Source organism: Carassius auratus, chromosome 4 (genome assembly GCF_003368295.1).
Source record: "Carassius auratus strain Wakin chromosome 4, ASM336829v1, whole genome shotgun sequence".
Lineage (NCBI taxonomy): Eukaryota > Metazoa > Chordata > Actinopteri > Cypriniformes > Cyprinidae > Carassius > Carassius auratus.
Window position 1 is genome coordinate 24,856,364 of NC_039246.1, and position 16,829 is coordinate 24,873,192.

Genomic DNA, 16,829 nt, shown 5'->3' on the forward strand with positions numbered 1-16,829 from the left:
AACAATAAAACACAAAACTGGAACACAAGTTACAGGTAACGGGTGAGTTTTGGACATTTGCTGCACAACTGAGGAATCGAAGTGCAGCGAAACCCCTAGTCTCAAAAAAACACGAATGTAGGGACTCCCGTCACTCCATGCAGACGGAGTGAAAATTTTCTCTGAAATAATTTCTGGAAATAAATGTGGAGTTGTCACTGTTTGCACATCGCCCGTATGACAAAGCACCCTTAAATCCTGACCCATGCAAACAGGAATCCAGTCATGCAGAAAGAAAATGGCAGGTAGGCACATAATATGGGCATGTATGTGATCTAATCCCAGAAAGAAGCTACTTCGACAACATAAATCAAGGGGTTGCAATTGTGAATCTTTTAAAATTTTACTCCATTACATCAATTGCTGGTGGCTAATGAGTGTAGTTAAATAAATGGCCATGAAATGTAACCGGTTAAATAACCCAAGGCAAAATGCATTAACTCTGAATTCAAGATGCTGAATATGGTTTTTCGACCAGAGATGTTTTGAATTCAGAGCTTTTTTTTTTTTTTTTTAATAGGTCAGCATAGTAAAAGATGCTCCGCTACATTATTGCTAAATGATTCAGTTTTTCTGTACAGATATACACAAGGCCCAAAATATCATTAGCACTGCACTGACCATAGTTTTAAATTTAAGTTTCATTTACCGCAAATATATCAAGTGCTAGAAAGCTTGATGAAAATAGTAAGTGTGCATCTTTGTTGTATTAGAAATTCAGGTCAGCTTTTTCTAGAATAGAATTTGAGTTAAATAATAAAGTGCTTTTAGCAAGGCTTTGTTTAATTTAGCACATTATCACATCTTGCTCAGTAAAGGCACTACTAGATCAATTAAATGTGTCAGTTTAAACATTTGGATGAGGGATGATTCGTTTTAAGGAAAAACATTTTATTCAGTAAAAGCATGAAAAGTTAATTAAGGAGCACCTAGTTCACAGTGATGGAACGATTGGTTTACAAAACTGGATGAAGCATGGGAACAGCTCTGCTATGACTGTACAGCTTTGTTCAAACATTACTCGGTCTGGTGTTTGTGCCTCGAGTGCAGACCAAACTGCAGATCTGAGCAACAGCATTCAACCTAAAAATCAACAATCTCTGTCAAAACCCATTTTGTTAAAACATTCAACTTTTCAACACTGTTTTGCACCGTATTCACTGAAGTAAAACCTTAAATCACAATCCCAAGCATCAAAAGTTCTGCATAAGTCTGTTCAGATATCCAAACAGTTAATTGAACCCCGATTACATCAATTCTGATTGAATATTCATGCCGTGGTGTGGTGATTCATAAAACTTAAATAATTCTTTGACAAGAGAGGAAATAGAATTAAGATACATCAGTAAAAACAATATCACTACTGAAGGCCAATAAATAATAATAATAATACAATCTCAAGAAGAAGAAAAAAAAAAAAACAGCTTTCATTCAGGTCACTGACCTGTAGTGTTTGAGAAAAGAGCCTTCTAATGGATATTTGTAACTTTTGTACTGATTTTCAAATCATTAAAAGGTGCATACGCAAAAACAATAAAGGCATCCTACAGTTTTTGGTTTTAAGGCGGGCTGTGTTAGGATGGAGTGCCTTAGTCGATTCTGTTCCTCTCGTCCACAAGCTGGCTTCAAGCGCCGTCGTCCTGCCCATAATGAGCTTCAAAAAATGAACGAAAACTAAAACTTAAATAAAAAGGTACACATATAGTACATAGACGATCTGTCTCTCACACTCAAAGCTCCCTCGCCTCTTTATTTCAAGCGTTCAATGAGTTCCTGGGTGAGGCCCAAGTTTAGCAGCTGTATCGGGGTAAGTTGGGCCAGGTGTGGGAAAGATTTGAGCAGACGCTCCCAGCACAGCTCTAGCAGACTGGGCACTACCAGCCAGATCTTAAAAAGGGATCCAGTCCGCTTATTCTCATGGATGTTCACCACGCCGCCGTGGATGTACATGCAGCCGGCCTGAAAGATTAAAAAGAAAATTTGAAAATTGTTAACGCCATTAACAGCAGAATAAATGTAAATGTACAGAGAAAACCAAAAAAAAATCCCTGAGCTGACCGGGGGTAACAGCAGCACAGTGGAAGTACGCAGGTTCAGGCATCACTGCAGGTAGTTTATTCCACTGAAACGTCTGCAGATTGATTTTCCACAGGTCGTCTAGTATTACTTCACCATTGTAACCTCCACATATAAATACATCTGTCACAGAGAACAACAGTGATCACACACGGAGCTCTACAAAGTAACTTAAATTAGATATTTACATTATTACCATTTTTGATTTGCACACAACTATGACATCTCCGAGGGGCTGGGTATCCTGTGGGGAAAAAAAGCACAGAGTAAGCATGTAATACAAACACTCACAGTGTGCTTTCCATTGTCAGATGTCCAATGTATCATTAAGATGGGAATTGCATTACTAACCTATTCTTTCATGAGGCTTAGTTGTGATTTCCTCCCAAGAATTTGTTTCAAGGTTATATGCATGTATCTGATACAAACATTTGGGACAACGGTCATTTAGAATAAAATTTGTAAAACAAAATAACCTGAATACATTTGACAATTGAATTACACAGAGATGTTTTCATGTTTCATGAGCAAGGCGCATTAGTTCAAGTAAAGAAATTAAGTCATGTAACACTGACTAAAACGGCGATTCATGGAAACGTTTGTACCTTGTCTAATGGGTAGGAAGTCCAGGAAGTTCCCCCTCCCAGAATATATATCCTCTGTCCATCATGGGCTATCTCGTGCCTATATCTACACAAAACAAATTTAGAAGGAAGTTTGCGATATCTCCTCATAGACTGACATTTTATCATCAGACAGCATTCAGAAATGTGTTTAGTTGTTTAAAATAAAAAGGTCAAAAGTCACTTACCGCTCCTCAGGCAGGTCAGCTGGAGGGTTGTTGGGTTTCAGATGAATCCACTCACGTGTCGTCAGATCCAGTCTGTGCAGATCTGTGCTGTAGATGTAGCCTGTCGTACCTCCAAATACATAAAGGAAGCCGTTGATTATGGCCATCGCCTGCAAAACAAATCAAGGATCGCTCGATTAATCAATGCAAGTTAATATGCTTACGAGTTCACTCACTTTTCATTAGTAGGTTACATCATATCAAGGCTTTTGTACCTGTCCATATATTCGATTGGGTTTCTTGCCCCTGCAGTTGAGGAGGGACCAACGTTTGTATTTAACATTGCAGACGTGAACATCATTCCCATTGTTTTCCCCAAATGGGATTCCGGTCCCGCCAAACACAAGCAGGTTGTTTCCGTGCAAAACAGCTGTTTGATGTACACAGAAGATGGTCATATACCTAAAAGATGTGTTTCTGCCTTTTCTGCATCTCTATCTCATGTTACCTGACATTGAGGCCAGTTCAGTAGGCATAAAACCCTCTGTGCGGATCTGTTGCCATGTCCCAGTGGCGAAGTGGAACCTCCACAGCTCCCTGAACAGTGGGTAGTCTTCGTTCTCTGAGCCACCTGATTCGTCGTAGTCAGGGTTGTATCCTCCAAACACATAGAGGTTGGTGTTGTCAGCCACACAGCGATGGCCGCTCCGGGCCGGAGGGGCTCTGTGACCTACAGAGACAGACAGCAGCCTATTGATGGCGAGGCAAAGATAAATAGCTACACAGCTCAGATAGTGGCGAAGATGAGATGTCCTCACGGAGTAACTGTATTCAAAATGTAGAAGGAAAGATTTAAGATGTGAAGAAGAAAAAAAAGATATCCAATGTTTGCTGCTGGTTTTGCACTGTAATTATTCGAGTAAGCACAATACAACATTAGTGGGACAGCTCTGGAGAGAAAATGGAAGATTAAAGACATTAGAGTACACAAAGTCACCTGTGAAATGAAAACTGCTATTAGTTTAGTTATAACACAGTCATTATAATTTTTACTAAATTTGAAAACAAGCATTTGAAAAAAAATTTTTTTACCTGCATTTCAGATTTAAATTAGATGAACATACTCATTTTTAATTAGATTGAGAGTTATAGAGTGAGCAACTCTAATCCACCCATCCTACTAGAAATGAATACTCAAGACTGTAAATAAAAACAGAGTAATCTCAATCTCCAACCAGATTTATTCATATTTAATGCAGCCAAATTTTATAACGGGATACAAATATGGACAGCTGTGAAAGTGACTCGATTCAGGAATCAGGATTAGCCTTAGATGAACTTCCTTCTCTAAAGCAAAGCTTCAGAATGTGCTCTTTTGTACTTCACATATTTGTTCAGTATCAGATAAATACAAAAGAAGAGCATACATATAGGTAACAGTGACCCCAAATTAATTAACAACAACTAGTTCAAATCTGCATAAGCCCTCATTAATTGGCAACCCCTAGTTAATTAAACTATATCAAAGAAGCTATGGCAACTGACTCCAAACACAATGCAGAGATACACAAACAGGATCTTATAAGAAACAACTGTTTCTAAATATATGCTTTTATTTCTATTTATTAATATAGTAATATTAATATTATTATAATAAACTATATTTACATTATATATTTAAATATGCTTTGTTTATTATGATTTGCATAAACAATATTTAATAAATACACATTTATATTATTACTATAATCAATAACATTTGTCATATAAATGTATACATATTAATTTATAAATACATGTATTAAATATTATTAATATGAAAATGCAATACATTTTTAAATATATAGGAACACATTTTAAATTTTAGAGAGTGAGGGAGAGAGAAATATTTAAATGTAAAATATAATAATTTACCAAAGGGGCGAAAGGTATTGTAACATTTGCATACTTTTTTTTTTTTTTTTGTCCCAGTGTGCAAAACTTTGATAAGCTGACACCCAACTTGGTGGATTCATCTTTTGAATCTCTGAAAAGAATTGATCTAAACAGTCCACTACGTCTTCTACAGCACGTGCAAGCTAGCAACCTCACCCTTGCAAATTTCTTGCCAGTGAATTTGCCTTGAAACCAGGAAGCTGCACCTGAGTGAAAGCACCACAGGGAAGAGCTAATAAGGATGGGAGGGAACTGAAAAAACACACTGACACAAATCAATAAAAATAAAAAGAACCAATACATCTCACTCACAACCAGACGAACACTTTGACCCTTCCCGGTTTTTATTTTTTTATTTAACACCCAAGCCATCCTGCCCCAGCTTTGCCCCCAAAGAAAGCAGAAAGTTGCAGAAAGAGTCCTGGCAAAAGAGTGGTGGTCTTTTCTATTTTCACCACAGTGAGGAAAAGCAGTTTTGAAGAGAGGTAGGATGGGGACAGCATGGGGACACCTCCAGATTTGCCATGTGGGTTTTCTTTTGGAAGCTCAGATAAAGGCGGATTTCGCCTATTACCCACCTTCTCTTAAAAACCTGTTAGGGATCCGTAGACTGGGGCAGGTCTGGCCAAGGAGTCTTCGAGCTTGTACCCAGGAAACTCTCTTCTTAGAGCCTGTTACCACAATCACCGCAGTCAGACAGACAAAATAACAAAAACAACACAAGGACAGTGGCAAAATGAAGGACAACATAAACAGACAAACTCCCTGCCCGACACTCAAGGGGTCAATAAATGAGTTTTGGGAATAGAGAAAGACTAATGTACAATAAAGTGAATTGGTACGTCACATCTCACAGGTAAATAAAACCTTCTGCACACGTTCCACAGTTTAAGTAATCTGTGCAATAACCAAGAAAAACATTTAGAGGTGCATTTAAAAGGACCACAATATACTTAAAGGTGCCATAGAATGCAAAAACCACTTTTATAAGGTGTTTGAACACAGATGTGTGGCCGCAGTATGTGAAAACAACCAGTCTATAAAATGGTACAAAAACCACTCACTCATAGTTTTATAATTCCAAAAAAATCAAAAATAGTCTCTCCACACGAGCAGTTCCAGACTATAGCCCCTTTCACACTGCATCTCGGTCCCAGAAAATTGTCGGGTCGCCTTGTGTGAACGCAAACACGTCCCGGGATTGATCCCGGGATGGAGACCTAGTAACATTGCTGGGATCAGTCCCAGAACGAGCTCTGTGTGAACAAAAGCCTGAACCAATGCCATGTCGTAGTGATGATGCACGTCATCGTGCGACTCTTCTACCAGGTGTTTTGAAGGCGGATCAACATTCACAACAACAACAAAAAAAAAAAAGTGTGCGCAAACTGTAATGAAGCAGAGATCAGTTAGCTCATCACTTTCTGCGCTGAAGCTGAGATCGTTCGACAGCTTAAGTGAAAGTACACGAAAACGCTAGGGTTGTGTGTGAATGCACGCACATATTCCGGTTAATCATTGGCAGTGTGAAAGGGTCAAAATCTTGCGACCCGGGAACAATTGCTGGGAGACATTAACCGTGTATTATCCGGAATCGCAGTGTGAAAGGGGTTTGTGACGACAGTCTGTGAAAGTGTCGCCCATTTGTGACTCTCTCTGCCCTATTAGCAAATACACAGCCCTGAGTGAGAAGCTGCAGTCCGCCATTACTGTTCTCTTGCTGTAGCTGCTAGAGGTACAATGTCAGTGCCAAAGAGTTGTGTGTTGGGATGCACCAATGCACATAGGAGTCTCCATAAACCGCTGAGGACCAGTTCATTGTCATTTAAAGGGCGTTTTGGCTCAAACCCTAAAAGTGGCAATTTCAACAAGGTATAAAAAATTATCTTTGGGATATTTTGAGATTAAACTTTCATACACACTCTGGGGACATCAGAGAACAATTAAAAATATTGTATCAATGCATTCTGTGGCACTTTTAAGAGTTCAGTAGCATGTAAAAGCAGCATAAAACAGACTCAGCCTCAGACATCACGCACACGGACCGTCGGCTAAACGTCTGATGTATATGGGACACAAAAGCAGAAACACTTCAGGAGAGTCGAAGTTGTCATCAGATTGGCTGAATTCTACAGGATTTCCATGAGGTTTGGGCTCTGCCTTTTTTCTTTTTTTTGCAAGGATCCATTAAATTGATCAAGTCTCGATGACATTTACAAGGTTACAAGAGATCATCCAAATAAATAAATTCTGTTCATCTGAACATTCTATTTATCAAAAAAAAAAAAACCTTAAGTATCACAATTTAAGCAAGATTATTATGGTTTTATTGCATTTTTGATTATAAAAATGTTGCCTTGGTGACCATTAGATACTTTTCAAAAACATTGAAATAAATAAAAAAAATAAAAACTAGGGATGCACCGGTTGACCGGCCATAAATTGGTTTTTGGTATTTTTTCGATTTTTCTGGAAGTACGCCCACTTGCACATACTACATTGTAATCGTTCGCTATGTCATTTGTGTGGAAATATTTTGAAATCTGTGCGCAGGACACGGGCAGCCGTTCAGCACTGGAAATGCAGAGCTTCATGTCGGAGGCACAGATAGCAGGAAGTGATCAATCGTTGGTGTACTGGCACTCAAATAAGAGCCCCTTTTCTGCGCGCACTAAAGCTGCGTGAGCGTATACTGTACCGGTCCGAGCCCTGAACATGAGTAGACCATGAAGAGATGTTCAGATCAACTTCTCACGTGTTGGATTAGAAACGAAACTGACTATGACAACTGTGACAAAACTGAAATGTTTTTTTTTTTTTTTGTAAAGTAGACTTGCACACGTTTGAAAAGCCAGAAGTAAACGGCAGTTCTGCATTACGATGATTATTTTTTATTTTACCTTAAAATTACATAGACTTAACTTGATTTAAAAATCACCTGCTGTAGCACACTGAAAAAGTGTTTCATTCATCCAATTAAAACATTTTAGGGCAATGATTCACATCTATATTTTTTTTACTTGAGACAATAAGTTATTTATTTTTCATTGGCTCATGTAAAAAAAATATAGATGAGAATCATTACCCTATTTTTTTTTGTTAATCGTTTTAATTGAATGATTGAAACAGTTTGCATCTTTGTTTTATTCGCACCAACATTAATTGTTTTTAACATTTTGGAATAGTGTATTTATATAGCATACTTTTATTTAGTCTCACTGGTAAAGACCTTTTTTTTTTTTTTTTTTTTAAACCAAATTTAAAAACTAAAATACTGAAAGCTGATTAAGAAACATCTTATTGAATGTGTGTTGATTGTGGTGTTTGGACTGTAGAACTATGCAGTTATTGCATTTAATTTCACATGGTTACAGTTCATCTTTTCATTTAAGGCCAGTTCTATGTAGTTTCAACCCAATTCAAAAACAAAAGCTAAATGCTGATGTCTGAACCATCTATGTTTGTATTAAATGTATTCTACTTACTGTGCAGTTACTGCTGTTAATTTCAGATGGCTATGGTTATTGTTGTCAATAGCCAAAAGCCAGTTTGGCCTATTAAATACCAAATAAACATCTTGTTTATGCACACTTTCCTTCTTTCTTGTTTGTTGCTTAAAGATTAAAAAATAAATAAAAACCGGAAATCGGTATCGGCCAGTTTGCTTATGAAAAATCAGTATCGGCCATGAAAAATCATGATCGTGCATCCCTAAAAAAAACTTTGTCACTTAAAGAGGGATTTAATCAGGGTCTCCACACAATTCAACCAATTAATTTCTTTTTTTTTTTTTTTTCTAAGCATTTGTAATTACTGGAAAGTGATTTTTAAAAAGGCATTTTACAAAGACTGGCAATTTGTACACGCACACAAAATATTTAGAGATTAACAAAAATGTATATTTACTTACAAACATATATCATTTTTGTATTAAATCCATAACTTTTCCCGGCCTGCGCAAAAACAAATCCTAATATTTACAGCTTTTCCATGCCCATTGGAACTCTGTTTAATGTACTATGTTTGATACATCTGAAATGAATTCAATGTTTGGAAACAACTGAAAACACACCGATAACTGGTTTGCTTTGGTTTAAGCATTTGTATTGGTATCTATTGGCTCCACAGAAAGCAAATGATAGTTGCACACCAGTGATGTTTGACAGAGCATTGCTATGCATTTGCTAAAACGTTCTGGGTGGTTAGAAGTCACCCAAAGTGCGAGAACAGACAGTAAGCCCCCTCAAAAGAAAACTCGAAGATGTCCACTGAAGACATGAAAACCACCGGCCATGGCAGCACGTATTACTATTGCACCAAGCAAGTCACATGGTTAGATTTGAGGTTTTTAAGATTGTCATATGCAAAACATCATCCGAGGGAAACATTTACAATAAACCAGCTGCCTCCACATGAGAAGTCTATTGTGCAAAACACCAAACAGCCTCAAATTATGTGTTAAGAACAACCTTTGTAATCCATTTAACTAGGGCTGCACGATAGATCGCATGCAATATTTAATGCTTGTCAGTAAAGACGGTTCTGTAATCTCCATCACCTTTTTTAATCATTCATCATATATAAACAGAAAGGAGGATACAGATGGCTAGATCTGTAGGCTATGAGATGGGCGGTTGAATATCATTAGATGTCCTAAAGCAACACTGCAGCACTGTTTTAAAGCATTAGAAACAATTGCTGTGCGTGTCTTACAGATGAAAGATTACACAATGACTTTGAGTAGAACCAAACTGGGCTTTGAAAGAGCTGGGCTTTTATTGACTCTCAAATTGTATTTACCCATGTGCTGATCTGGGGCACAAGTGAAATGCATCCCTGTATAGACTATAGACATTACACTAAACACGGAGTAATTCTGTGTATAAGTCTTGCCACATCCATTCTTTTTACTCCTGGTGTGCTTTAAAAATCATTTAGTCAAACATGCAAACAGAATTTAGCTTTGACATTTAATCTAGAAATATAAATAAACATTTTGGTTACAAATTTGCCACATTTATTTAGTAGATCATTATGCTAACAAGTTCAAAATGACTGCAAACAGGTTTGTCTATTTATGGCTGAAACAAATTAAATCTGGAAACCAAATGGATAAGCTAGAGTTAAAGCATCAACTTATTATACATTTAAATATCTATATTGGCACTTGACAAACTGATCAAATAGTTGATAAAAAATAAGGAAATGCTATGTTCCTATCACTTCATTACATCGAAAAAATAGGTCTGACAGCTTTAACGTTAACATTAACTAAAATGCAAATGAATTCGTCAAGCTAGATCCACAAGCTGTCAGTATTTAATGCAACTTTTTGATAGACAAACTATCATAAAATGACGACTACAATGCACAAACTTTTTTTCAAATATATTAAGCGCTAAACATAATAACAACAACGTGAATTTGTAAAGTTTGTAATCAAAACAATGCCATTAGCAAAACGGCTAGTGCTAGATGCTAGCAGCATTAGAGATGTGAAATATAAAATAACTTCATTTCGTGGTAAAAAAAAAAAAAAATACAAAACAAATGGGAGTTTCTTGAAGAAATGGTGTTATTTGTGTGCTTAATTCAAGCTGTTAACGGAGTCCTCACTGACCTGCGGCTCTCAGCGGAGGCCTTCCAGACAGCCGCTCAAACTGATTGAGTCTGTCCGGGCTGTGCGCTCCTTCTGCGGCAGACATCGCTCCAGAAATCACGCTGAAATCATTCACCTACACGCACTCAGACGACGGGGCTTCCTTAAACAGACAGATGCGGACCGCACAGCATAACTCAGCCCATTCTCCCCTGGAAGAGACGTTTAAACAGAAATGGATGGACCTGACCGGATCTCCTTTGCAATGAACGTGAAGGCAGAAACGCAGAAAACCTTCAAGATGGCCACAAAAAAAAAAAAAAAAAAAAACACACACAAGCTATGAAAACAATCAGACATAATTGGATGTTTTTTATGCCTTTCAAATTAAAAGACTTCATAACAAACGTCAAACTTTACAAATAATGGATCCAAAATTTTTTTTAAATGTAATGCTGACCCCAAAATGTCCAATCTTAAAAAAAAAAAAGCTTTAGCTTGCTGCATAAACTAAATTTAGAAAAACATCAGTATGTAATACTAAATGTAATGTTAAATGTCATACAGTACATTAATTTCAAAATGAATGTATTATTCACTAAACCTGCAAAATAGGGATAGTTTTTTTTAATTTTATCGGTGATTTTGCATGAGAGACTCACATTTATACAAGTAATGCTGGTGCTTTAAGAGCTGTTGTTCACTAGTATAGTCTTAAGTGAACTGCTCATGCATTTTATTTTATTTTTGACTTAACTTGAATGTTAATCTCTCTCTCTCTCTTTTAATATTTAGAGAAGGGATGAATTTTCAGGGTCATATTATTAATTTGAATATCTCCAGCAAGATTATTTAATTGCACACAAACTAAAAAAAAATCTAATTCAAAAATGTACTTGCTAAATAATTATGCATATTGAGAACGGCTTAGATAGGCCTATATTTGAGAGGGGACTTATGAAATGTAAAATATTTTCACAACACAACTGCAGTCTGACAGTGCAATTCAGTCAAACATCAATATGAGACATGTCTTGGCGTGGTTATTTTTGCTCACGCCTCAACCAGCTTGTGTCTCAGCTGAAAGTATCTGCTCACATTGAGTTGGACTGATTACAGAAAAAACAAATGTCTCTTTCCTAAACTGATAAATGGTATCTGTTACTGCACAAACACCCTGTTTGTATCAAGTTAATGTAATACTAATGTAGCCTAACAAATAATTAATTATTCAACCCCATATTTACAAACTGTATATGTGGTTAAATCGTATACTTTTGTATTTATTTGTCTCTGATGAACATAAAATGAGATTAATGAGAGGAGCATGAAAACAAAACAAGATCATGGAATGCAGCATTATCAAGTGCTGAATAAACAATTAACATCAATTAAACTATTATTATTTTGATGTTAGGAATCACTGTCATCAAAATAAGAAAATTAGCAAAATGACAGAAAGTGTGCTTTACTGTTACCATGGTACGTTTTAGTAATGGAGGGGGCGGAACTGTGTAAAAATGTTGATAATTGATATCTTGCAGCGGAAGGGTTTGGAGACAGACACCGAACATGGCGGCGCTCGGCAGCCGTGCAAATCGCTCAGAAAACGGCGAAAAACAAAGCAAATCTCCACTAGTATCTCCCCTGAAAGTGAGGGAACTTCTCAACGAAGGGGTCGCTTCGGAAGACTACGTGTTAAATTGGTAAGAGTTCCGCTGTAATGAGAAAAAAAGTGGCAAAAAGGTGAGAATGTGTGAGAAGAAAACGACAGGGGCGGTGCACAATTCAGCAAACGGAGAAGTTTTTACTGTAAACCTTGGTGGAACGTTGAACTGAAATGGTAGTTGTGTTTTTGAACGTGGGAGATGGTACAAAATAAACATGAACTGATGCACACTGCTAGTATGTCTTGGGAAATCATCCATCTATAGAAGACTACCAGTTAGACTTTAGACTAGAAACAAACCACGTTACCAATCTACCTGTCAATCTGGTAGACCTTCTTAGACCAAAACAAACCAGCCACCAGCTCATCAAGCTGGCTTTTGCAGCATGGTAGTTGGAGCTGGTCTACCACCTTGTTTCAAATTAAAATCTTAAAATGTATTTTTCTGCAGAGTGATGCACGACTGATAGATGTTTTTGGACTAATGCATGCATTTTATTTCATGTTAGAATTAAATAAGTGCTGCAAAGGTACTTTGGTTCTATTTATGCCTGGAAAATATGGATTAACGGGAACATTGGCGGCATAGTTTATGCATAACACTGATTGAATTTCTTCCCCATATCTCAGTTCGCAGCAGGATCCAAATACACTGTCTCCAAATGGCCTTGGGAAAGCTCCTTGTGAAGCAGCAAACAAAGAAGCATTTTTCACCAGAGTGGAATCCTACTCGATATCCTTTTGAGTTGAGTGGCTTGATGCGAGAAGCTCAGAAGCAGTTTGTGTTGCATAAACTGGTGTAAAGATTATTCATAAACTCAGTCCACTGATTCATCTCTCATTTATTGCTTTTGCAAAATTCATCCTTAACCTAAGCACTGTCTGAAATGGGCCGGAAAGCCCCATGCACTCTCGCCGCTCAGATGTGCGCGGTACGGCTGGATCAATGTAGACTGTGACATGCTGAAGTGTTCTAGTTGCCAGGCTTTCCTCTGTGCATCAATCCAAGCAACCTTGGACTTCCAGAAATGTAAGTTTTGAACCATTTATATTCTAGAGTGAAGGCATAATTTGTATCTGCACACATTCACTTATTAAAGGGGTCATAAGATGCTTTTTGTAAAGATAATTATTTTGTGTATTTGGTGTACAAGAATATGTTGACATGCTTTAATGTTCAAAAAACACATTATTCTTCAAATACTGCGTTGTTTTCTACAAAGTCCCTTCTTCCGACAAACGTAGTCTGCTCTGATTGGCCGATGCACAAAACTCCGCATTTGAACATTCAGTAGCAAATACTTAAACTGATAACAAAACATACTTTCATTAGCTGATTCAGAAGTGCCAGCTTGTCATAGCAAAGTCAGAATGACTTCCTCTCCTAGGTTCACGAAACGGTTGTCCATAAAATATGTTGCTGTTCTGTTGTAAGTAATCTTAAAGATTCCTAAATGTATCTACTTTCGGAAGGCAAAATAAAGTGCTTTTGTTCTCGCCTAGATACTCCCTGACATGGCTGGTGTAACACTAACTGCGGTCACTGAAACCACGCCTGCGGTTGTGTTTGAATGAGCCGTTTTAGGGGGGCGTGGGAGTCTTAACTTTGATAAAGAATATCTCTTTGGATTTGAGACTTAGTCTTTGTAACTTTACAGATCTTCATTCACCAAAAGCTTGTAACACTCCAAAGAGAAAGGAAAATTTTTAATCGCATCATATGACCATTAATTTTTCTCTTTTTTTAGATGAAGGGCGGATTTCGGAGTTGCTACAGCAGCTTCAAACACAACATGAGAAATTCTGTTCCTGGCCAGATTTTCCATGTCCAGGTACTATCTTGAGAGGCCTACTACTACTAGTCTGTCTGAAATCTTAATCAGACATTTCTAGTAAATAGTGCGATTTGTTTTCCAGATCGCTTCTGGATGGTTCCTGTAAATGAGCCTACGGTATTACTCAGTGCCTTTCTAGACCGTTACAAGAGTGCTTGCCTTCTAGAACAGCAGCTGCCTGCTATGAAGCCGGAGCAGCTAAAAGCCATGGTATGGTGTCTTAATTTAAAGGTAAGTCCAATAATAATTCTACTGTGCATTTGTAATTTTGTTGTTGTTTGTTTCTCAGACCTTGACTGAAGATGTAATAAGTGTCCTCCTTCAGCTGATTGAAGATGAACAAGTGAAGCAGGGTGGTTCTCCTTCTAAGGTCTCAACAGATCCATGCTCTGTACAGGTGGCAGCATGCATCATAGCTCTTTGTGGTTGGGCAGCCAGGTAAACATCCAACCAGTCACGTTTGTCCAGTCCTGGCAAATTTTCTGCTGAACATTTGTTTCACCTAACTCGTTCCGTGTTTCTATTTAGCCCGTCTCTCTACGCTATGAATCTGCCCATCCTCACTTGTTCTTACTGCATGAGAAAGGTAGGAATGTGGAACTTCTATCAAATGGACACCGTTTCAGAGAGCGAAAAACCCTCCGCAGTCTCCAACATCTACTACCACCTTGACCCCATCTCAAGGCACAAGTGGGGAAAAGGGGACGCCCCCCTCACCATCCCAGTCCCCCACTCCATGTCGCATGAAGCTGCGTAGTCAAGACTCCACACGCTCTGAGCAGGTGGATCTTTCAAATTTTGACATTATTCAGTATATCTGGATATAGTAAAAGTATGTGTGTAATTTCTATACAAACAAAACTGGCAATGCCCATTATATTCCATTGAATATTCATATGTCAAAACCATCTAAGCTTTGTCAACATGCATGTAGATGGAGAGTACACCGTCCCAACTGGTCCACCGTGCCAGAAGCAGGGACTCGCCGATCCCACATGAGGAGCTTCCCAGCCCTCTGTCCAGGGGCAAGAGACCCATGACCCGCAGCAGGGGCCAAGGAGATAACCTGGCTCTGGATATGCCCTCCAGTCCACAGCGAAAGACAAAACGGCCACGTCTCTCCTCTGCCAGTGGCCCTGTAAGGACAATCTATTATATTTTTTAAATATACTAATAATAACTTCTATTATAGAAATAATAATGTTTTACTATATTATTACTGTTATTATGATTGTAGAATTATATTATATTATCAAATATATTTTGTCAGCATAATTCTATGTATTCTGTTTCTTTTATACACACACACACACACACACACACAGGGTATGTTACTATTATTACTGTATATAAAGTTATTTTTACTCTAGAACTATTTTTATATTACTATACATGCATGTTATGTTTGTTTCTACCTTGACAAACACTATATAGTTTTAAACACCATATCTAAGCACTAAAGCCTGTTTTGTTTTTCTCTTATAGGAAGGGCCCATGCACAGAAATGTGTTTGACCCAGTAGCCCAGCACAGAGACTGGTGTCCTTGGGTGAGTGTGGAAAGAGAGGATAGCGGTGAAGACGGCTCTGTCTTTGTTGGCTGTGAGGCTGAGGTCCCTCAGCCAGGCTGGAAAGCAGCGCTTACTCTGTTCTTATCCATGAAGAGAAGCCTCAGTCCAGTCGGGGCCAGTCCATCTCAGGTGACCCAAATACGCAAACACTTTGCCGAAGCAATCATTTTCATCACTCTAATGCCCGTTTTTTATTATTATTATTTTTTCATCCAGGGTCCTCATGACAAATCTAAAAGGGTGTTTTCGATATTCCGACAGTGGCAGGTATCTTCCCCATCCCAGTAGGTTGTTTCAGAAGGTGGACTGGGAAACCCTGGTGATTATTTTAGTGGTACGCTGTCCTTTGTAACAGTGGCGGTGGTTTTCAGATTGTTTCTTGATCAAGTGAGTCTTGTTTACAGAATTGGGTTTGGTTGGGAAAGGGAGAGTAAATTCACATGGATCAAGCGGCCCGTGCTGAAAGACCTTGGGATGGAGGAGTGAAGCCCGATAGAGTTCTTCTCAGAAATTGCCATTTTAGCACACTGTTTTAAATCTGGGCCTGTCCAGTCGGCATCAGAACATCAGAAGACTGAAGACCGACGCTTCCTACCTCGCATTGACAGCCAGATTGTCCTCACCACCTCCCTGGGTATGAGACTTCAAAGGGTTTTTAGGGAAAATTTTATTTAAATTTAGGGAAAGCTTTAGTGAAGCTCCATGAACTACACTGGAAGACGTTAGTTGTATCAATGCTTTTCACATAATAGTTTAGCTGAGGAGAACCAGTGTTTTCAGGTTTGTGTGTGTTTTCTGCAATGTCTAGGTAGGTATATTATATTTACTTCCATAAATGTGAATGGGACGAACAACATTTTTATCTCTCTCATTTTTTAAAGATGTTTCTCACCTTTATCATCTTATAGCCACATGCCAGCTGAAATGGATGCCATATTTAGAAAAGAGTGCCAATATAAATCATTTTGATTTTTGATTCACTTTCTCTGGAAGTACTGCTTGTAGTGCATCATGCATGTTAGTCTTGTGCATGTCTGCCTAAATTTAATAAACATTTTCCTTTTGCTGGTTTTCACTATGTATGTCTTGTCATTATGCTGTCTTAAAGGGGTACTCCACCTTTTTAACATTTTGATTTCTATGACTTGTAAAATGCTGTATTATTAGTTATTTAAAAAATACAAATAAAAGAGGGGAAATGCTTTTTTTATATATATTTTAGTACCAGAATTGATCACTAAATCCGTTTAAATACAAATACACATAAATACAAAATAAATATGTTTGGTAAAACAGCAGCTTTTATAAAAAAAGATA

General features: G+C 37.8%; 2 protein-coding genes across 2 annotated transcripts; one reads left to right on the top strand and one right to left on the bottom strand.

Moving 5' to 3' along the window:
- Window positions 1-554: 554 nt before the first annotated feature.
- Window positions 555-10,752, bottom strand: LOC113063868 (kelch domain-containing protein 10-like). The gene is made up of 10 exons (XM_026234271.1): window positions 10,461-10,752; window positions 5,419-5,511; window positions 3,414-3,635; window positions 3,181-3,335; window positions 2,927-3,075; window positions 2,721-2,805; window positions 2,467-2,533; window positions 2,312-2,359; window positions 2,075-2,238; window positions 555-1,998 (listed from the first exon to the last, which is right to left on the bottom strand). Exons 1-10 carry the CDS (start codon window positions 10,543-10,545, stop codon window positions 1,789-1,791), a joined length of 1,278 nt encoding a protein of 425 aa, XP_026090056.1. The 5' UTR covers window positions 10,546-10,752; the 3' UTR covers window positions 555-1,788.
- A 1,219-nt stretch (window positions 10,753-11,971) lies between these two features.
- Window positions 11,972-16,587, top strand: LOC113063707 (nuclear-interacting partner of ALK-like). Its single transcript, XM_026234040.1, is given in 11 exon segments — window positions 11,972-12,145; window positions 12,739-12,841; window positions 12,988-13,138; window positions 13,857-13,940; window positions 14,026-14,153; window positions 14,233-14,381; window positions 14,472-14,577; window positions 14,579-14,725; window positions 14,878-15,081; window positions 15,429-15,641; window positions 15,729-16,587. Coding segments are annotated over 11 exon segments (1,491 nt in total). The 5' UTR covers window positions 11,972-12,011; the 3' UTR covers window positions 15,801-16,587.
- The last annotated feature ends 242 nt before the right edge of the window (window positions 16,588-16,829 follow it).